Source organism: Colobus angolensis, unplaced genomic scaffold, assembly GCF_000951035.1.
Source record: "Colobus angolensis palliatus isolate OR3802 unplaced genomic scaffold, Cang.pa_1.0 Scaffold151, whole genome shotgun sequence".
NCBI classification, from domain to species: domain Eukaryota; kingdom Metazoa; phylum Chordata; class Mammalia; order Primates; family Cercopithecidae; genus Colobus; species Colobus angolensis.
This window is the reverse complement of record NW_012114611.1, coordinates 1,509,639-1,532,575: the sequence shown is the minus strand read 5'-3', so window position 1 is coordinate 1,532,575 and position 22,937 is coordinate 1,509,639. Positions and strand designations below refer to the sequence as shown.

Here is a 22,937-nt window from a genome sequence, read left to right as displayed (position 1 = left end):
TTCATCATGTTGGCCAGGCTGGTCTTGAACTCCTGACCTCAGGAGATCCTCCCGCCTCAGCCTCCCAAAGTGTTGGAATTACAGGCATGAGCCCACCACACCTGACCCCGTTTCTCATTTTTAGGAGTAATTTTTTTCTATGTGAAATAGACTGGTTTTATTGATACTGCTAGAGATGTTTTGAGTCTTTTATTCACTTCCACCTGAAGCATTTACATTATTTATATACCGTTTTAAGTCTATTATTTTCTCTAAAAGTTAAATTCCAAACAAAGTTGTAAATTATATTTGTGGTTTTGGTACAAATTAAAACAATAAGAGAGATCAGAGAAAGAAAAATATAACTTAGGAGCGGCTCACCAGCTGGTAAATCAACTGCATTTGCTTTTCGTGTACCTTCTAGTTCTTATCTGTTAGCAAGACTTCTTAAATTCTGCTTAGTGATAATCATGCCATAAGATCATCTCCTTCAGTTACCTTTTTTTTGAGTGTGTCCCAACCACCTAGTACAGTTAGTTGTGTATAATCTTCTTGAGGAGCAATCAGAAGAGACTTGCGACATACCATCATTAGCCTTAGCCTTGTTCCAGTGTTTTGTTGCTTACCCATCAAAACTTTAAACTTACATTCAGCATATTTGTTTCTGCCTTAATTTAAGATCATACTCTTTTGTAGCTTCAGGGGAATAAAGAACAATTGTTTGACATCCTCTTTTTAAAAAACTTTGAGGGTAAATAAGAAAGGCAATGTGAATATGAGTAGTGGTATAAAACACTGTTAGAACCAGACAAACTCAATTTTTAAATTTCATCTCTGTCACTAGCTACGTAGGCTGTCCTAGCAAGCTAGGAAGTCTCTTTACTGCTCTAGGTCTCCTCTTCCTTTCCTGTAAAATGGCAAGATCGCAGAAGACTTATGTGTAGAATATCAAGAGCATTAACTGAGATAATTCATGTAGAGCTGCTTCATAGTGTCTAGCAGAATGAAGCACTCATTAATGCCAGCTGCTGTTATGGTGGTCTGTTTAGTCTTTTTAAACTTGAGACCATTTATAATTCCTGTAACTCAGTAGTTCTCACCTGTTAGACCCAATGTTCCCTTTTTATTTTTATTTTTTTTATTATTATCTTTTGAGACAGAGCCTTGCTCCATCAACCAGACTGGAGTGCAGTGGCACAGTCAGCTCACTGCAGCCTCAAACATTTGAGCTCAAGCGATCATCCTGCCTTAGCCTCTTAAGTAGCTGGGACCATAGGATAGCACCTGGCTACTTTTTTAAAAAATTGTGTTGTAGAGACAGGATCTCACTGTGTTGCCTAAGCAGGTCTCAAGTTTTAGGTTTCAAGTGCTCTTCCTGGCTTGGCCTCCCAGGGTGCTTGGATTACAGGTGTGAGCCACTGTGCCTGGCCAAAATTTGTATTTTAACCATTTTTAAGTGTATGACTCAGTGGCATTAGTACATTCCCATTGTTGTACAACCATTACTGCCATTCATGTCCAGAGCTCTTTTCATATTATAAAACTGAAACTCTATGCCCATTGAACAGTAACTTACCATTCCCTCCCAGTTGTTGGCAACCACCATTCTACCTACTGTCTTTGTGAATTTGACTACTCTAGGTAACATATATTTCAGTGAGATTAGACTGAGTGCAGTGGCTCACACCTGTAATCCCAGTACTTTGGGAGGGTCATTTGAGCCCAGGAGTTTGAAACCAGCCTGGGCAACACAGTGAGATCCCATCTCTACAAAAAAATTTTAAAAATTACCCAGGGCATGGTGGGGCATGCCTTTAGTCCACACTTCTTGGGAGGCTGAGGTGGGAGGATCACTTAAACCCAGGAGGTTGAGTTTGTAGTGAGCCAAGGTTGCGCCAGTGCACTCCAGCCTAGGCGACAGAGCAAGACTCTCTGTCTCAAAACCGCCCCCCCAACCAAAAATTTATTATTGAAAAGTTTAAAATTATGAAAAGTAGAAGAGTATGAGGAACTCCTATATACCTGTAACTCAGGTTCAATAATTAGCTGCATATGACTTTTTTTTTGTCTGTGTTTCCACCCATCTCTGATGGTTTATTTTGAAGCAACTTTCTCCCACTATCTTAAGGAAAGACTTTTAAAATAAAACATAAAATGTACTAACCAGAATTGAAAAGAATTAATGTCAGTACATTATTACATATAGAATTAAGAACACCTGTTCATCAAAAGGCACAATTAAGAGAATGAAAAGGCAAGTTACAGAATGGGAGAAGAAACTTGGATTATATTTAACAGACAGAGAAATACAACAAATCAATAAGAAACAGACAACTCCCCTTTCCAGAAACTGGGCAAGAATAGGCATGTCAGGAAAGAGAATATCCAAATGGCTAATAATATATATAGGCACTCAGTCTCTTTAGAAGTAAGTGAAATGGGCCGGGCGCGGTGGCTCAAGCCTGTAATCCCAGCACTTTGGGAGGCCGAGATGGCCGGATCACGAGGTCAGGAGATCGAGACCATACTGGCTAACACGGTGAAACCTCGTCTCTACTAAAAAAATATAAAAAACTAGCTGGGCGAGGTGGCGGGCGCCTGTAGTCCCAGCTACTCGGGAGGCGGAGGCAGGAGAATGGCGTAAACCCGGGAGGCGGAGCTTGCAGTGAGCTGAGATCTGGCCACTGCACTCCAGCCTGGGCGACAGAGCGAGACTCCGTCTCAAAAAAAAAAGAAGTAAGTGAAATGCAAATTGAGACCCTAATGAGATAACTATAATACTGATCTCATATCAGAATCACTAAAATTGAAAAGAATAACAGCGCCGGGCGTGGTGTCTCACGGCTTTAATCCCAGCACTTTGGGAGGCTGAGGTGGTCAGATCCCTTGAGCTCAGGAGTTTGAGACCAGCCTGAGCAACTCGGCGAAACCCCGTCTCTACAAAAAGTAAAAAATTAGCCAGGCATGGTGGCGTATGCCTGTAATCCCACTGTAATCTCAGCTACTCAGGAGGCTTAGGCTGGAGGATTGCTTGAGCCTGGGTAGTTGAGGCAGTGAGCCGTGATTGTGCCACCGCACACAGCCTGGGCGACAGAGTGAGACCCTGTCTCAAAAAATAATAATAATAATAATAATGAAAGCAAAGAGTTTATGGGGAACAATAGAAACTTGGTGGGGCATGGTGGCTTACACGTATAATCCTAGCACTTTGGGAGGCTGAGATAGGCAAATCACCTGAGTTCAGGAGTTTGAAACCAGTCTAGCCATCATGGCAAAAAACCTGTCTCTACTAAAAATACAAAAATTTTCTGGGCGTAGTAACACACGCCTGTAATCCCAGCTTCTCAGGAGGCTGAGACAGTAGAATCACTTGAGCCCAAGAGGTGGAGGTTGCAGTGAACTGAGATCATACCACTACTCCATCCAGCCTGAGCAACAGAGCAAGACTGTCTCACACACACATACACACACAAAAAAATCTCAAATACTGCTAGTGAGAATCTAAATTGGTACAGCGTCTTTGAAAAACTGTTTGACAGTATATACTGAAGTTGAAGCTACACATATCATATTTAGTTCTATTTTTGTATATATTCAACAGAAGTGCATTCCTAGCTACACCGTAACACTTGTACAAGAATATTGAAAACAGCATTGTTTGTATTGTCCCAAAACTGGAAGCAACCCGGTTGCCCATCACTAGCACAATAGATAAGTAAATAATGGCATAGTCATACTGTGAAATATTATTCAGAAATGAAAACGAATAAACTGCGTTTACTTGTAAGAACCTAACATGAGTCTTACAACACGACGTTGAGCAAAAATCCAAATGCACACCAAAAATAAAATGCATACAGGGCTATTCCTTTTATAGATAATGGTAAGACTAAACCATAATATTTAGGGATGTATGCTTAAGTGGTATGAATTAGAAAGAAAGGAAGTGGAAGTCCAGAGAGCGATTACCTTTCGTGAGTGGGAGATGGAGAGGGGGCATGATGAAGACTTCTAAGTACTAGCAGTGTTTTATTTCTTCACCTGGGTAGTAGTACTTGGGTATTTGCTTTGTGATAAATTATCAGACCATAATCCTTTATGTATTTGCACCATACATGTGTTATATATCAGCATAACTTTTAAGAGGACATTTCATTTGCCCAGAACAGGCTTAAACAAGCGTGTTACTTAAGTAGAGTGTCTCTTATCTTCACAAGTTTCACACTTAAAGCTGCCTTGTGATAATTTTAACAATTATTTGGAGACAGGAATATTTATGATTGAAGTTGATTATTGACTTATAAGTCAGTTTAAGAAAAAAGAATCTGACAGGTTTAATTATCATTCACACGAAGGTTAATGAGTGAAGAGTGACAGATTTTGCAGTGCTGTAGTGTTATGAGCAAGGTCGTGGTTTAGTTGGAGACAAAAGCATGCGATTAGGATTGACCTATTCATTTCTGTACTTTGAAGCAAGGTAGATGGGTGGAGAGGGAAAGCATTCACTATTTTACAGTTCTAGAAGGAACATCCAAAGCAAAGTCTTTTATAACAACAAACAACTTCTCTCAGATCTAAACTGGAATTAGTACTATTATGTATGAAATGAAACAGAGTTAAAATAAGAAATCATTTCCCATTCCTCACTGTCCAGATTCTTACTAGCTATTCTGTACTGATCTTAGTTAACTGGAAGTTTGAGTTTTAATACCTGGTTGTCCATCACTGGCAGAATAGATAAATAAATAATGTCATAATCATACGAAATATTATTCAGTGATTGTGTTAGTCCGTTTTCCTGCTGCTGATAAAGACATAACCGAAACTGGGCAATTTACAAAAGAAAGAGGTTTATTGGATTTACAGCGCCACGTGATTGGGGAGGCCTCCCAATCATGGCAGAGGCAAGGAGGAGCAAGTCACATCTTATGTGTATCTCTTTTTGCAGCAGGCAATGAGAGAGTTTGTGCAGAGGAACTCCCGTTTTTGAAACCATCAGATCTCATGAGACCCATTCACTATCACAAGAGCAGCATGGGAAAGACCCGCCCCCGTGATCCAGTCATCTCCCACTGGCTGTCTCCCAAAACACGTGGGAATTATGGGAGCTACAAGATGAGATTTGGGTGGGGATGCACAGTCAAACCATATGAAAATGAATAAAATGCCTTTACTTGCAAGAACATAACATGAGTCTTACAACATGATGTTGAGCAAAAATCCAAATGCATGCCAAAAATAAAATGCATACAGGGTTATTCCTTTATAGATAAAGGTAAAACTAAACCATAATATTTAGGGATATATGCTTAAGTTGTATGAATTATAACGAAAGGAAACATTAAAGATACTTTTAACTTTTTGACTTACATAATTGAATTTCTTTGAGTATTCTTGTTGCTACAAAAAAATTACAACTGAATTTCTTTACTGGTATACTGGTAGAATTCTTGTTGTTGTTGTTGTTCTTGCTCTGTAGCCCAGGCTGGAGTGCCGTGGCGCAATCTCAGCTCACTGCAACCTCTACCTCCAATCTCGGCTCGCTGCAACCTCCACCTCCCTGGTTCAAGCAGTTCCCCTGCCTCAGCCTCCCGAATAGCTGGGATTACAGGTGCATGTCACCAAACCTGGCTAGTTTTTTTTGTATTTTTAGTAGAGATGGGGTTTCACCATTTTGGCTACACTAGTTTCAAGCTGCTGACCTCAGGCAATCTACCCGCCTTGGCCTCCCAAAGTGCTGGGATTACAGGCGTGAGCCACCACGCCCGGCCTGGTAGACTTCTTAAGAATCTGAAAGGGAGGAAGAGGAAAGAATTTTTTTATTTTTATTTATTTATTTATTTATTTTTTTTTGAGACGGAGTCTCGCTCTATCGCCCAGGCTGGAGTACAGTGGCCGGATCTCAGCTCACTACAAGCTCCGCCTCCCGGGTTTACGCCATTCTCCTGCCTCAGCCTCCCGAGTAGCTGGGACTACAGGCGCCCACCACCTCGCCCGGCTAGTTTTTTTGTATTTTTTAGTAGAGATGGGGTTTCACCGTGTTCATCAGGATGGTCTCGATCTCCTGACCTCGTGATCCGCCCGTCTCGGCCTCCCAAAGTGCTGGGATTACAGGCTTGAGCCACCGCGCCCGGCCAAGAATTTTTTTAAAACTACATTTCATTTCATATGTAGGAAAACGAATTCCAGACTAATAAGAGGTGTCCTGGAGACAGAAGAGTGGGCATTAAAGTCAATATCATTGCCTCCTGGCTGTTCTCTAGAGTATAGTACTAATGATATGGAAGTCAGGGAGGGAAGTGCTGGGAAGGGAAGGGCCGTGGTCCCATTGAATGATATTGAAGGGCGGAAGGGCGTGGTCCTTGGCTAGGGCTCCATCCCAGGCCTACGACCTAGGTGAGGATAGGCATTTTTGTTTTCCTGGCCAAATGTTGCATTTCCCAAGACCACTCTGGCCTGCCACGCCCCCATCCTATGCCTATAGAAACTCAGAGACCCTAGCAGGAAGACACACAGGTGGCTCGACCTGGAGAGGAGCACATCAGGGGAGGAACACATGGGCTGCTGTAGGTAGAGAGGAATGCACCAACAGCCACCAGCACGCCAGCAGGTCACTGACCGGCAGAATGACGTGGAGTTTGGCTGGGGCAGTAGGAGGAGAGCCTGGGCCACCTAGTGGCCCGACTCCAGGGAAAAACCATCTCCTTTGTGGCTCCCCCATCTGCTGAGAGCTACTTCCACTCAATAAAACTTTGCACTTACTCTCCAAGCTCATGTGTTAGTCTGATTCTTCTGGTACAACAAGGCAAGAAACCCCAGGATACAGAAATCACTCTGTCCTTGTGATAAGACGGGTCTAATCGACACAACACAGGCAACCTATGGACGGTAGGTCGCTAAACTGAAAGAGCATCCTGTAACACACACCCACTGGGGCTTCAGCTGTAAACATTCACCCCTAGACACTGCCTGTCCGTATGCTTCCCTAGAGGTTTGAGCAGCAGGGCACTAAAGAAGTGAGCCACACCCCCATTGCACGCCCTGCGATGGGGGGCAAGGGAACTTTTCCTGTTGCACTAAGGTTTGTGAAAGGTGGACTGACTTGGAGGAATTGACAGGAATCAGAACAAACCTTTTAAACAGTGAGACCCTCAATAGTTCTTGGAACTTAGCTGGGTGCAGTGGCTCACGCCTGTAATCCCAGCACTTTGGGAGGTCGAGGCAGGCAGACCGCCTGAGGTCAAGAGTTCGAAACCAGCTTGCCCAACATGATGAAACCTCGTTTCTACTAAAAATACAAAATTAGCCAGGCATGGTGGCACATGCCTGTAATCCCAGCTATTTGGGAGGGTGAGGCAGGAGAATCGTTTGAATGTGGGAGGCAGAGGTTGCAGTGAGCCAAGATCACCATTGCACTCCAGCCTGGGCAACAAGAGTGAAACTTCTCTAAAAATAATAATAATAATAATAATTTTTGGAATTTAACAATTAAAAGCTTATTCTGTTGCCCTGAAAACTCAGGAAATCTGTGAGGGAGAGTAAGGTAGGATTTAATTGCTTGTCTACCTCCTTCCCATAAAAACCCTGATGTTTCCATCAAGCTCTACCTGGAAAAGTCAGAACTCATTCTAGAAGTTTGTAAACTTCCTGGTTTAAGTGCTTTGTCTCGTAAGAAGAGGCACAGCATCCTTCAGAATATAGTTGAAATGGCACCCAAAGGAGCAAAGTAAGGAAAAAATTTCATCAGCTGTTGAGACTATAGACAAATGAAAGCAGAAATAACAGGAAGATAAAAGGCTGCTTTCTTGCATTGCAGCAGATTGACTGGCAATTGGACAAGCGTGGATTTCTTCTGAACCTGTGAGTTGCAGTAGTCACCTGATAGAAGACTGATTGATGAACCGTCAGTTGATATGCTTACAACGTACTGAGAGGATATGTGTAGTCTGGCCATTGGCAACAAAGATGGTGTTATTCTTAAATAAGTTATAAAGAATTAGATGTGTATAAAAGTGTTAGCATTTCAAAAGGCTACAGTAACATACTATGGTAGTATTAAAGCAGACTAGAAGTCCTACAAAATGGCATTTTAACATATTTTTCTAAATTTCCCTGATTTGCACTGATTTGGTTCCCTTCCAAACTTGATTCCCTGTTATTTACTCATTCTCTTTTTCATAAATATTTTATTTCCTACCAAAACTGCCAAGACCAGCTCGGTCGGGGAGACTCTAACCCAGCAGTACTAGAGGAATTAAAGACACACACACAGAAATATAGAGGTGTGAAGTGGGAAATCAGGGGTATCACAGTCTTCAGAGCTGAGAGCCCTAACAGAGGTTTACCCACGTATTTATTAACAGCAAGCCAGTCATTAGCATTGTTTCTATAGATATTAGATTAACTAGAAGTATCCCTTATGGGAAATGAAGGGATGGGCCGAAATCAAGGGATGGGTTGGGCTAGTTATCTGCAGCAGGAGCATGTCCTTAAGGCACAGATTGCTCATGCTATTGTTTGTGGTTTAAGAACGCCTTTAAGTGGTTTTCCGCCCTGGGTGGGCCAGGTGTTCCTTGCCCTCATTCCCGTAAACCCACAACCTTCCAGCGTGGGCGTTATGGCCATCATAAACATGTCGCAGTGCTGCAGTTTTTGTTTATGGCCAGATTTTTTTTTTGGCGGGGAGGGGCCTGTTCCCAACGTGTCCCCCTTTGATTTTTAAAGGGATAAAAGCAAAGGCAGCTTTGTCATGGTGAGCTACTTCTCGCAGGAGTCAGGATCTGCATCTGCAGACTATACAGAGACAAACAACACAGATTAAAAGCACAATCATCATTGAAATCACAGAGCTTCCAAGTGTTTTATCTATTTTAATGGGTTACTAGCTGCTAATCTGTCTGCAGCTCCTTTAAGCACTCCAGTTCCTGGCATTAAGGTCAGGTGTGCCTGGGATGTTTTAAATATTTTTTTTTTAGTTTTGCAATATCCAAAAACAAAGTTTGCAGAGTGTCCTTCTAGATGCTTTTTTATTCTTTCCCAAATTTTGATATTATTAAGAGCTATTAATAGTTTCCACAAATCCTTATGTTTAGCTCCTACAACGGCCATATCATTTGAGGTTGAAGTGCCACTATACCATCATGGTTCCAGATAATAGGAACTTTTGCCATACTTCTTATCATTTCTACCATCTTACCATTTTGTTCAGACCATCTGAACACAGTGTGGCCATGGCATGCAGACTGAGAGGTGCAATCAAGCTAAACATCCCCTTAGAGGACCAATTAATAATGATTCCATAGGAATCGTGCAGCGTGATTTTTTGGGCCTGTTCTGCAATGCAATCTTCCTAAACAAGTATGTTCATTTTTTCTAACTGGGTCCAGTCCTGTTTACAAATAGGTTTTTGAGGGTGGTATGCCTCAGTTATTGGAGCAGATTTATTATGGTAAATACTAAGATCAGAAAGCATGTGTAACTGTGTCATAGAGTGATTACATCCAGGCATTATTGCCAGCTAAGATTGATAAATATGCCCAATAGGTATAATTGTTCTCTGTGTCAGCCCTTGTTGAAGGAATACTCATGGCAATGGTGATCACCGCTATCATAGCTACCATTAGGTTAGTCATTGTGACTAGTTGTCGCGCTTTCCTCAGGTTTTCTTCCGCCATCTGTGACAGCTTCTTGATCTGTCCTCAGGTGGGTGGCTGTGTTCAATGGGTGTTGCTTGTGACAGCTGGGGTCCTCCTCAGCATCAGTCTTGACATGACTGCAACTGGGGGGTCCTCGGGATCCTCCTGGAATCTCTTCCTCGGCATCTGGCTCATGATAAGGTTTCAGGTGTCTTGATGGTATCCAAAACGGCTGTTCATTTTGACCTGGAGAAACACAAGCATAACCTCTACCCCAAGTTGTTATTTTACTGATTTCCCAACTTACTGTTATCGGATCTCTCCATCAAACCAGTTGTTCTGTGTCTGTCTTTGCAGCTGGTATCTGTAGATGCTGTTCAGCTGCTGATAACATCTGGCCTTTGGGCAGGCTCAAAAAATTTAAAGTTAATAATGCTAGATTCAACTGTTTATGGGCTGTCCCATAATCCCTGTTTCTCCCCCTTTTTTGTTTTTGTTATCAGTTGTTCCTCTGTATGAAATTGTAACTGAGCGTTTTCAATTAACTATATGGAATGAACCATGTATGAAGAATCAGAAATCACATTAATAGGCATATCAAAAACAGTCAGTACTTCAATTACAGCTACAATCTCCGGTTTTTGTAGGGCGTCTGGAAAACTTTACTCTTCAATCCAGAATAAGAAGCTTTTTATTTTTTTTTTTATTTTTTTATTTTTTTTTTTTTGAGACGGAGTCTCGCTCTGTCTCCTTGGCTGGAGTGCAGTGGCCAGATCTCAGCTCACTGCAAGCTCTGCCTCCCGGGTTTACGCCATTCTCCTGCCTCAGCCTCCCGAGTAGCTGGGACTACAGGCGCCCGCCACTTTGCCCGGCTAGTTTTTTGTATTTTTTAGTAGAGACGGGGTTTCACCATGTTAGCCAGGATGGTCTCGATCTCCTGACCTCGTGATCCGCCCGTCTCGGCCTCCCAAAGTGCTGGGATTACAGGCGTGAGCCACCGCGCCCGGCCAATAAGAAGCTTTTTATAAAAGCTTTCTATATTTGTGCTTTCATGAGAGGGATAATAATTTTTCCAGGATCATATCTATGTAATTTGACAATCCGAGTTCTCCCAATTCCTATCATAGTAGAAATTTGATCTAAATAAGGAGTTAGAGTCCATGAATTAGTATATGGAAGAAAAAGCCACTCTACTAAGTCCTGTTCTTAGACAATAACACCAGTAGGTGAATGCTGAGTTGAAAAAATGAGAAAATCTGGAGTCTTCTCTGGATCTATTCTATTTATTTGAGCTTTATGGACTTGCTTGTCACAGTTAAAACAAACTCCAGGAAATGGAGTATTTCCTTTATCCACTCTCAGTCCTGCCATTGCCTGTGCTAGCAGAGTAGCCTTATGCAGATTACCTCCAATACCATCACAGGCCTTGATATAATCAACTAAATGTGCTTTCCCTCTGATAGGTCACAGAGCATCCTGGCAATTGGGATTAGCATTGTTGAAAGCTAATAACTGCAGCACTATATCCTACAATCACTTTTTTTAAGAGACTCCTGTAACTGAGCTATAAAATCCACATATGGTTCTTTTGGTCCCTGTTTTATAGCACTAAAGGAAGAGTATTGTTCTCCACATGAAGTGATTTTTTTCCCAAGCTCTAATGCACACTCCTCTAAGCTGTTCTATGGCATCATCCTGCATGACCACTTATGCATCTAAACCAGCCCAGCCGCCAACCCTCAAAAGTTAGTCTGCAGTTATATTTGAGGTTGGGCCTGGGCATTGCGAGCAGCCTGAATGGAAGCTTCATCTGCCCACCAAGTTTTAAATGGTAAGAACTGAGCAGGCGTTAGACAAGCTCGAGTAAGAGCATCCCGGTCAGTAGGAATCATCTGACTGGAAACAGCAACATTCTCTAACAGTCCCATTACAAAAGGAGAACCTGGTCCATACTGATTGATTTATAGCTTGTTTAAATTATTTGAGTAATTTAAAAGGAAATGGCTCAAATGTAGCTATATTTCCCTGTCGATCTGGGGGGTGTATTCTAACAGGGAACTACCGTTTCTAAATCACCCTCGTCTAGCTTGCTGAATTCCTGCCTGAATAGAACTAAGAGGGGTCACTTGAGGGGCTGCTCAAACAGTCACTGGGGCAAATACTTTTCACCCAGTGTTCTCTGGAAAAGAAAGATCTGGAGGGTCTTTTTCTTCAAAATAATAATGAGGGGGCGCAGAAGGGTAAGAATGAACCTCTCCCTCCTTTGCCGCTTTAGCTGGCAAACAAACCTGCTCTATAACCTCTTCTGTTACTTCGTTATACTCTCCTTCCTCCTCATCATCAGTGTGAAAAAGTTCCAAGGTGGAACGAACCAGACCCCACACTTGTCCCATCGTTACCCTGATGCTTCCAAGCTCCCCTTCTTACTCACCACGGGGTTTGCTTTAAGAGTACTCGGGTGTCCTCCAGCTAGTTCCAGATTCTCTAACAGTCACTCTGGCGACCCTTTGACCTGGATTCAAGCCCACACGATGGACACCACTTGCTGAGACCAGCTCGGTCTGGGAGACCCTAACCCAGTGGTGCTAGAGGAATTAAAGACACACACACACAGAAATATAGAGGTGTGAAGCGGGAAATCAGGGGTCTCACAGCCTTCAGAGCTGAGAGCCCCAAACAGATTTACCCACGTATTTATTAACAGCAAGCCAGTCATTAGCATTTTTTCTGTAGATATTAGATTAACTAAAAGTATCCCTTATGGGAAACGAAGGGATGGGCTGAAATAAAGGGATGGGTTGGGCTAGTTATCTGCAGGAGGAGCATGTCCTTAAGGCACAGATCACTTATGCTCTTGTTTGTGGTTTAAGAATGCCTTTAAGTGGTTTTCCGCCCTGGGCAGGCCAGGTGTTCCTTGCCCTCATTCTGGTAAACCCACAGCCTTCCAGCGTGGGCGTTATGGCCATCATGAACGTATCACAGTGCTGCAGAGATTTTATTTATGGCCAGATTTTGGGGGACCTGTTCCCAAAAAAAAAGTCATATTTCCTCCAATAAGTGGTAAGTTGGCAGATTTACCACCCAGGAAATTAAAGTTAGTGGTATCTTTAGTTTTTGTTTTTTGTGGTTTTGTCTTTTTTATTTATTTTATTTATTTTAATTTTTGAGACAGGGTCTTGCTCTGTTGCCCAGGCTGGAGTGCAGTGGCATACTCATAGCTCCCTGCAACCTCAGACTCCTGGGCTCAAGCAATGCTCTTGCCTCAGCCTCCCAAGTATGCATGCCACCATGCCCAGCTACTTTTAAATTTTGTATAGAAATGGGGTCTAGCTGTGTTGCCCAGGCAGGTCTCAAGCTCCTGGCCTCAGGTGATACTCCTATCTTGGCGTCCGGAAGTGCTGGGATTACAGGTGTGAGCCACCACACCCAGCCAGCATCTTTAGTTGTGAAGTTCTGAATAGGCCTTAACTACTATTTCTTGTGACAATAACTTCCTTTTCTTTGCACTTATATTTGTACAATATAACCCCAGTCCCCACATTTGCCATTAGTGCACATGAAGAAACTGAACTCCACTTGTAATTTTATTGGTGACTTACATGTGGATTATTCTCAAACTTGGCTTGAGACAAAGCAATTCCAGGCAAGCGGTCACTTTGCTTTATGGTCCAGTATTGGCTGTCTTCAGTCTGAAGGAGAACTTCGGGTTGTTTAATTGTTCATGAGATACCATTTCTGTAAGAGTTGGCACTTACATAGGCTCTGCTCTTGAGCTTACTTTTTGCTTTTTAGGAGGAAGTTGATACCATTAGAGAAAATATGTCAAATAATAATCATACTTGTCGGATTATCTAGACTTCTGGGCTTTACCTGTATTTCACTGGATCTTACCTCTTCTGGTCTTTCTTTGGCCATGGTGAAATTGTTACGGGATCTTTGGGCTGTCACTTTTCTGGCCAGAAACCTCTGTGGCCAGTGATGCCTTTGCCTGAGTTCTTGTCCTGCATCCAGGAAGAATGACGTATGCAAAGAAGTAGAAGGTGAACAAGATGAAGAGGAGCTTTATTGAGTGTTACAACAGCTCAGCGGAGACCCACAGTGGGTACCTCCTCTCCGTAGGCAGGTCATCTCCTACAGAGTGTTCAGCTCTCAACAGAGAGGAGGCTCTGTAGAGGATGGTTCCTCTCTGTCAGCAGGTCATCCCATTGTCTCTGCAGCTCTCAGCGGAGAATGTGGCTTCTCTCTGCAGCAGGTTGTCCCTGTCTTCTCTCCATCCCTGCCCCGCTCTGGCTGAGCCAGGGACCTTTGTCGACCTCAGAGGGGAGAAAGTGTGTGCCAGTTGGTCCGTGGGTGGCCATGGGTGGGCCTGGAAAAGGCACCACAAGTCCCTACCCGAGTATGCTGGACTAGCAGCCTGGCCCCCAGCCTTCAGAAGGCCCTCCCTGGCCTGAAGGTGGGGCCTAACCAGGGACCTGTTCCCTTCTGCCCAGAACTTACTTGTCTCCTGCTGCCATTCATAGCACCCTGGCTCAGCCAACTTGGCTGAGACCGGAGCAGGCGCAGATAGCAGAGAGAAGCCAGACAGCAGGAGCAGGCACTTCCTAGCCTGTGAGGGCAGGGAGGCCTTCCTGTGGCCTCAAGAGTACAGGGATGCCTGAGTGCGCAGCTATAGTTTGGGCAGCTGCAGCTGGGAGATGGGGTCTCCTGCCTGGTTCATGGAGCGGGAGGTCTGAGTCTACAGCCAGTTTTGGCAGTGGCACCTGGGGAGTTCCTGCCCCAACTCAGAAGAGGTAGGGCTCCTGCTCCCCCACCCCCACCCCCTGCCCACTTTCAGGCTCCACTGAGTGTGTATCCCTGGTGGCCTAGTGGCGCCTCCTTGCTGAAGCCAGTGTGATGGCAGCAGCAGGCCATCTGGAGTGGCTGCTGCCATCAAAATGTGAATAATATTGTTACTCACCTTGCTTTATGTATGTGTAAGGCATATCAGTAGATTATAGCAAGAATCTGAGATCCTTAGAAGAAAGACTATATCTCAAGATACTGTTAAAATAATAGCAACTTGAGAACTAGTATATTTGATGAGTTACACAGCACTAGTGTAAAGCCTAAAACCTGGACTCACTTTGATTCTACAGTAGGATTTACTGTGTGACTTTGAGCAAGGAGTAGTACCATGACTGATTTTCTCATCAATATAAGATTAAGAGAAGATATTCTGGGAGGGATTATAATTCCATTTTTCTCCTCGCTTGTCAGAGGGAATAATTTGCCATTATGTTAACAAAAGAAAGATACAAGCAATCCAAAACTGTTAAGTTTTTGGTTGTTGAATTTGGATACAAATTCAGTAGCCCCCATGAGATCCTTAGACTTGGGTTCCACCACCTCAGGCTCAGCTATTTCTATGTCATTCTCAGTGCCTAAAAACAACTTTTGCCTAATTTTTGAAGCCAGCAAAAACAATAACAAAACCCATAGTATTTACAAATATGTCATTTGTACTGTAAATAACATACTTTTTCTAAAATATACCTACACTTGTCTCTGTAGTGAGCAGCCTAGAATTTGAGCACAGGGTTTTCTGTGATAGAAATAATCTGCTCATGAATAATTGTATCAAATTCACTTCAGTGCATCTAAGGGCCTTACTGTGTGTTCATGTTAGCTCTGCCAAACCTCTTTAGATAGGACCCAAGGTGGTGAGCTTTTAATAATTTTCACTCCACAATAGTGTTATTGTGAAGGTCTAGCTTATGTATTTAGTATCATACAGTTTGATAAATCAACGGATTGTTGTTATATTGAGATGGTTATTCATTTTTTTACCAGTCTCTTGCACTAGACTGTAAAACTCTTAAGAGGGCATGTGTCTTGTTCACTGTTACATCCTAGTGTATCTCAATGCCTGCAGCAGTACATGGATATACAAAACACCTCTTAGAGACCTTGGTGACCTTTCTTTTGTATGTATACCAAGAAGCAGAATTGCTGGATCATATGGTAGTTCTATGTTTTATCTTTTAATGAACCAACATGTGGTTTTATTGGGGCTGTACCATTTTGCATTTCCACTAGCAGTGCTCCTCAATTCCAGTTTTTCCACATTCTTGCCACATGTGTTGTTTTCTTTTTTTTTCTTAATAAATAAATATGTACTCTGGGTATAAATATAATCATAACTTTAAACCAAATTCTAAAACATTTAGTACAGTATGATCTTCAGGTTAAATTATAAACTAACAGCAGAATGAGACTGTGTTTTAAAGCTTGTCAAGACACCTGTTCAAGTTTGATTTAATACATGGAATAATCAGGCTCAGCTATTTCTGTGTCATTCTCAGTGCCTAAAAACAACTTTTGCCTAATTTTTGAAGCCAGCAAAAACAATAACAAAACCCGTAGTATTTACAAATATGTCATTTGTACTGTAAATAACATACTTTTTCTAAAATATATCTGAATGTGTGCTATTTGAAATAATTCCAACCAGCCCTGACCAACATGGTGAAACCCTGACTCTACTAAAAATACAAAAATTAGCCGAGCATGGTATTGCATGCCTGTAATCCCAGCTACTCAAAAGGCTGAGGCAGGAGAATGGCTTGAACCTGGGAGGCGGAGGTTGTAATGAGCCGAGATCACACCATTGTACTCCCAGCCTGGGCAACAGAGCGAGACAGTCTCCAAAAAAAAAAAAAAAAAAGTAATTCCAAAAAAAACCTTCTGAAATGGTTCCTGATGTGAGTGAAATAAATAAGAAAGCTCAAGCTCAAGGCTTCCTCTCTTTTTTTTTTTTTTTTTTTTTTTGAGGTGGAGTCTTGCTTTGTCGCCCAGGTTGGGATACAGTGGCACATTCTCGGCTCACTGCAACCTCTGCCTCCCAGGTTGAAGCAGTTCTCTTGCTTCATCCTCCCTGGTAGCTGGAATTACAGGTGTGTGCCACCATGCCTGGCTAATTTTTGTATTTTTAGTAGAGACGGGGTTTCACCATGTTCACTGGTCTCGAACTTCTGACCTCCAGTATCTACCTGCCTCAGCCTCCCAAAGTGCTGGGATTATAGATGTGAGCCACTGTACCCAGCCTAGGCTTCCTCATATTCTTTATGAATCTTGCCTGAGAATTTTTTTTTTTTACCTGAACACCCAGGATGAGAGATTTTTTTTTTTTTTTTTTGAGACGGAGTCTCACTCAGTTGCCCAGGCTGGAGTGCAGTGGCGTGATCTTGGCTCACTGCAAGCCCCGCCTCCCAGGTTCACACCATTCTACTGCCTCAGCCTCCTGAGTAGTTGGGACTGCGGGCACCCACCACCATGCCCGGCTAATTTTTTTGTATTTTCAGTAGAGATGGGGTTTCACCGTGTTAGCCAGGATGGTCTTGATCTCCTGACCTCGTGATCCACCCGTTTTGGCCTCCCATAGTGCTGGGATTACAGACGTGAGCCACCGCGCCTGGCCAGATTAGAGAATATTTAACAGCACTTTTTCCTTAAAAATGTATTTCTGATAGAATACATGCTCTTGTATCACAGCTAAGTATTAATAAAAAGATGAAATCCTGCCTTATTTCCTGCCAATAGAATCAGGTAAATCTTAAGCTTTCTTTTCATGAAAAAATAAGAGTTTAAAAATCACTATTGCTGATAGGAATTAAAAATTACTTTCTATATAATACTAAGAGACATTTAGGCTCCAGTTGATTAAAGTAAGGTTTTGAATGTACTTGAGGTGTTGGTTTAAGTTTAAAAAGGCAATATCAGCTAGTAAGTAGACAAATTAAGATGTTAGATTATTGCTTTCTCTTTTTGGTGACCTCATGTCATAGAATATAAATGCAAAATTGTCATTTGTGCCCTCCTGACCTGTATAGACCATCTCAATGCCTCCCATGCCCTCTGGCTTAAGTAAGTAGTGGCCAGTGCTGGCCATTGGGCAACACTGGCAGGAAATTCAGAGGAAGGGAGGAGAGTGAGGTAGGAACATTTATTCCTCTAATCTTTCTCTGACAGGTGGCTGTGGGCTTGAGTGTGACCTTTGGCCCTCTCTATACCAGATGAAACAAAAATAAAAGGGCCCTTTCTGTCTTTGGCTCCTGTAACTGCTCCCTCCTCACATTCAAGTCTCAATTAGCAATGCACATTGCTTAAAAGCCAGCAAAACGATAACAAGAGGTACAGCCCTATCTTGGGTGGTTTCCCTACTCTCTGCTAGCACATTTGAAAATAGTCTTGTTATTAAACTCTATTAAGATTGCCCAGTTTGAGTATGCCATTCGCTTCCTGTTTGGGATCCTGACTGAAATAACTGCTTTATGTATTTTTAATCATTATCCTAACAGTATTCCAGATAAATCCTAATTATACTAATTTGTTTTGGCCAATAATTGAGTGTGTGCAGAACTACCCTTTGTTTTTTGTTTGTTTGTTCCTTGAGACAGGATCTCTCTCTGTCACCCAGGCTGGAGTACAGTGGTGCATTCACAACTCATTGCAGCCTCAACCTCCTGGGCTACAGCTGTCTTCCCACCTCAGCCTCCCAATTAGCTGGGACTATAGAAACATGCCACCATGTCTGGCTAATTTTTCTCCTTTTTGTAGAGGCAGGGTTTCATCATATTACCCAGGCTGCTCTCGAACTTCTGGGCTCAAGCGATCCACTTGCCTTGGCCTCCCAAAATGTTGGGATTACAGGCGTGAACCACCATACCCAGCCTACCCTTTGTCTTCCTTGCAGTTTGTGTCAACTAGTATGTTGTTAAAGGAAAAAAAAACAAAACAAAAAACAGAGCTAGATGTGTATAAGAGGCTAGTAATAGAACGCAAAATGCTGTTTTATGTTCCCTCTTTTCCCTAAAAGAGATTGGTGGTTTGATTGACGAATAAGTGGATTATTGATGTCCTCTATATCATCCCACTGCTCATTACTCTTTGGGGGAGGATAGATTAAAACATTCGAGTTATGTCATTTAGCTGATCTATAGGAATTCTGAGAAGGTTCTAAATAGTGCTTTGGTTTTATAAGATCTTTGTTTTTGTAGACTGTGTCTCTTTTCATTTAATAAAGATAATTGGGAGTTAACCATATTTATAGTCATCTAGAAAACTCAAGCTTAAATACTGAGTTTGTGTAAGTGTTACCCGATTTTTCATTTGAGTAACAGTCTAGAAATGGCCAGTATTAACAAAAGTTCGATCTAAATTAATTCAAGGTTCAAGATTAAGCCGTGAAAGAATATTTAATTGAAACATATCTGTAATAACAGCAAAATAATTTGGAAAGTGTACTAGACTATTACCGTGGTTTTTTTGTACCCCTTTTCTCAATATTTTTCCTTTTACTTGCCTTGTTGAAATTCTGTTACTAAGCTACTTCCAAGTACAGTGCAGAGATCAGTAATATTGTTATCACCTGGGAGTAAAAATCTCCTGCCACAGGCCAGACTGCTGAATCACAACCTACATTTTAGCATAAGATTCCCTAGGTGGTAAGTATGCACATCAGAATTTGAAAAGCACTTTAACCATCTCCTGAGATTGTATCTTACTGGGTTAAAACAAAGCTATTGAGTATTAAAACTGAAGTAATTTATTGATCACATAGTCAGGGGTAAAGAAACTGATTAAATTTGCATATGGCCTTTTTCTTTGTAAGTACAGAGAAACCAGAATCTTTTTTTGTAATCAATCATATTGAACTGAGTTTTTCTATAACCTACAACTTGGATACCTTGCTTCATCAAGCTTTGTATTAGGGACACACACATGAATGTATTCACGGGTTTATAGTCTACAAACATAACATGTATGGTTCTATCTAGAAGAGGAAATTACTTTGTGTTATTAATGCTACAGAAGCTTCCATCCCACTCACATTTTCAGATTCTTTAGTGTTAAATTTTACCATGGGGAGCTATTTACTTGCAACATTTTTAGAGGACCTTAAGGTGGGATAATTAACAACAATATCAAGGATTACAGGACAGTCTAATATAGTTGATGTATTTAGTGTTTACCTCAAGCTGTGACAGTTTTTATTAAAATTAAAATTTTGTATTATAAGTTTAATTCAGAAGGCAGTTATAAGTTATCTATGTAACAGAATTTGCCAAATAGCAACTAAGCTGTTAATTGTTTTATGGGACAAAAGCAGCCAGTCTTGGCCGTTCTGTCTTAGGGATGGATTACATTTGAATCATGTTGAATATATTTTTCCTTTCTTATTCTTTCAGATTCATCACGATTCATCTTTGATTTGCAGTCCAATACTGTACTGGCCCAGGGAGGAGCTTTTGAGAACATGAAAGAGAAGGTAAGACTAGTCACTATGGATGGTAAACTTGACTGTTATAGGAAAAGTTAGGTACTAATATGACTAGTGGCTACCACAAACTTATTATGAGAGTGAAATTTTTTTTTTTCTTTTTTTGGGGAATCTCGCTCTGTCACCCAGGCTGGAGGGCAGTGGTGTGATCTCGGCTCTCTGCAAGCTCCCCTTCCTGGGTTCACACCATTCTCCTGCCTCAGCCTCCTGAGTAGCTGGGACTACAGGCGCCCGCCACCACGCCCGGCTCATTTTTTTTTTTGTATTTTTAGTAGAGACGGGGTTTCACCATGTTAGCCAGGATGGTCTTGATCTCCTGACCTTGTGTTCCGCCCACCTTGGCCTCCCAAAGTGCTGGAACTACAGGCGTGAGCCACCATGTCTGGCCGAGAGTGAAATTTTAAGAATAAAACAATGCCACTATATATCAGAGAGTGATGGCCATAAATAGGTTCTGATTGCACAGAACCTATTAACAGAACCTATTAAATGCAAACATTTTCTTTGCCTATCTCTATGTATATTAATTCTAAATTCTCTTGAAGATATTCAGTATTAATTAGTTTATTAATATTTATATGCCTGAGTGTATCTCACTTGGCAACACTTCTTAAGGAACAATCTGAATAGGATCTTCCCAAGTACTTGAAGAGCATTCTTAAGTCCAGGAGGCTTCAGAGCCAAGACAAGAAATAGGTCTTTTGTGGGTTTTTTTGAGACAGAGTCCAACCCAGGTTGGAGTGCAGTGGCATGATCTCAGCTCACTGCAATCTCTGCCTCCTGGGTTCAAGTGATTCTCGTGCCTCAGCCTCCTGAGTAGCTGGGATTACAGGGGTGCACCACCATGCCCAGCTAATTTTTGTATTTGTAGTGGAGACAAGGTTCTCCATGTTGGCCAGGGTGGTCGCGAACTCCTGGCCTCAAGTAATCCACCCACCTCAGCCTCCCAGAGTGCTGGGATAGCCACCACACCCGGCCAGAAGTAGATCTTCTAAGGAGCATTCTTTTGGAAGAAAACCAAGTGGTTTTAGTAATGTAACCCTCAACGAGCTATACTGAGAAAAACATAAAACAAAAGCTTTATGTGCTTTCTGTCTTTTTTTATTTTTTTGAGACAGAGTCTTGCTTTGTCGCCCAGGCTGGAGTGCAGTGACACAATCTCAGCTCCCTTTAGCCTCCGCCTCCCGAATTCAAGTGATTCTCATGTCCCAGCCTCCTGAGTAGCTGGAACTACAGGCATGTGCCACCATGCCTGGATAGTTTTTTTATTTTTAATAGAGACGGGGTTTTGCCATGTTGGCCAGGCTGGTCTCAAACTCCTGACCTCAAGCAATCTGCCCGCCTCGGCTCCCAAAGTGCTGGGATTATAGGCATGAGCAACCGCACCCGGCCTCTCTGTCTTATTTTAAAAAATAATTGTTGACTATGGAGTCCTGTACAGTGGTTGAGTACTATACATACTCGTATTTTTAAATTATCAGAACCTTACCTTTATCGTAGAGTCTGTAAGTTTGGTGGTGTTTTTTTTTGTTTTTTTTTAATGAGACGGAGTTTCACTCTGTCATCCAGGCTGGAGTGCAGTGGCATGATCTCAGCTCACTGCAACCTCTGCCTCCTGGGTTCAAGTGATTCTCCTGCCTCAGCCTCCCTTGTAGCTGGGGCTACAGGCACATGCCACCACGCCTGGCTAAGTTTTTATATTTTTAATAGAGGGGGCGTCTCACCATGTTAGCCAGGATGGTCTCGATCTCCTGACCTCGTGATCCACCCGCCTCGGCCTCCCAAAGTGCTGGAATTACAGGCCTGAGCCACCACTCCTGGCGGAGTCTGTTAAGTTTTGCCTACACTTCCATTTTTTAGGGATCATTACTATGATTGATACATATTAAGTTGCTCATCTCAAAAATGTATTAGCCTTCGTTGAATTACAGATTGTATACCTTCTCACTTGTATGGTTTTTTTATTTTTGTTTTTATTTTTATTTTTTGAAACAGAGTCTCCCTCTGTTGCCCAGGCTGGAGTGCAGTGGCGTAATCTCGGCTCACTGCAGCCTCCGCCTCCCAGGTTCAAGCGATTCTCCTGCCTCAGCGCCCCCGACCTGAAGACATTTTTAAATATAAAATACCTAGAAATAGCCGGGTGCGGTGGCTCATGCCTGTAGTCCCACCACTTTGGGAGGCCGAGGTGGGCAGATCACCTGAGGTCGGGAGTTTGAGACCAACCTGACCAACATGGAGAAGCCCCGTCTCTACTAAAAATACAAAAAAGAAATTAGGTGAGCATAGTGGCACATGCCTGTAATCCCAGCTACTTACGAGGCTGAGGCAGGAGAATTGCTTGAATCCGGGAAGTGGAGGTTGCTGTGAGCCGAGATTACGCCATTGCACTGCAGCCTAGGCAACAAGAGTAAAACTCCGTCTCAAAAAAAAAACACCTAGAAATACGGGATGAAAGATAATATACATAATTTTGAATGTATAGCTGAATATAAGAAGTAAGGGAAATCCCTAGAGGGTACTAAAAACCAGAATAGTGAGCTTGAACTATTAATAGGTAACTGTGGCATGTTTTGCCAGTCTCAGTAACACAAGGGTTTTACCACACAGTGCCATTAAGCCCAGTAATGCCAGCACTTTTGGGAGGCTGAGGTGGGAGGATCCCTTGATCTCAGGAGTTTGAAATCAGCCTAGGCAACATAGTGAGACCTCATCTTTACAAAAAATAAAAATAGCTGGATGTGGTGGCACATGCCTGTGGTCCCAGCTACTCAGGAGGCTGAGGCAGGAGGATTGCTTGAGCCTGGGAGGTCGAGGCTGCAGTGAGCCGAGATCACAACACTGAACTCCAGCCTAGGTGACAGCAAGACTGTCTCAAACAAAACCAAAAAACCCAAACAAAAAGATTGGTCTTATGTAAGCTTGCCATTTTAAAAATATTTCACCTTCATGCCGGGCGCGGTGGCTCAAGCCTGTAATCCCAGCACTTTGGGAGGCCGAGACGGGCG

The 22,937-nt window shown here is 42.4% G+C and overlaps 1 protein-coding gene across 2 annotated transcripts in view; it reads left to right on the top strand.

The window, feature by feature from the left end:
- Positions 1-22,937, top strand: part of SPATS2 (spermatogenesis associated, serine-rich 2) — a 185,234-nt gene that overhangs the window by 112,118 nt on the left and 50,179 nt on the right. For both annotated transcript variants that reach the window (XM_011936178.1, XM_011936177.1), the window contains exon 4: positions 19,841-19,920. In XM_011936178.1, coding sequence (XP_011791568.1) covers positions 19,841-19,920 — 80 coding nt within the window. The remainder of the gene's footprint in view (positions 1-19,840; positions 19,921-22,937) is intronic.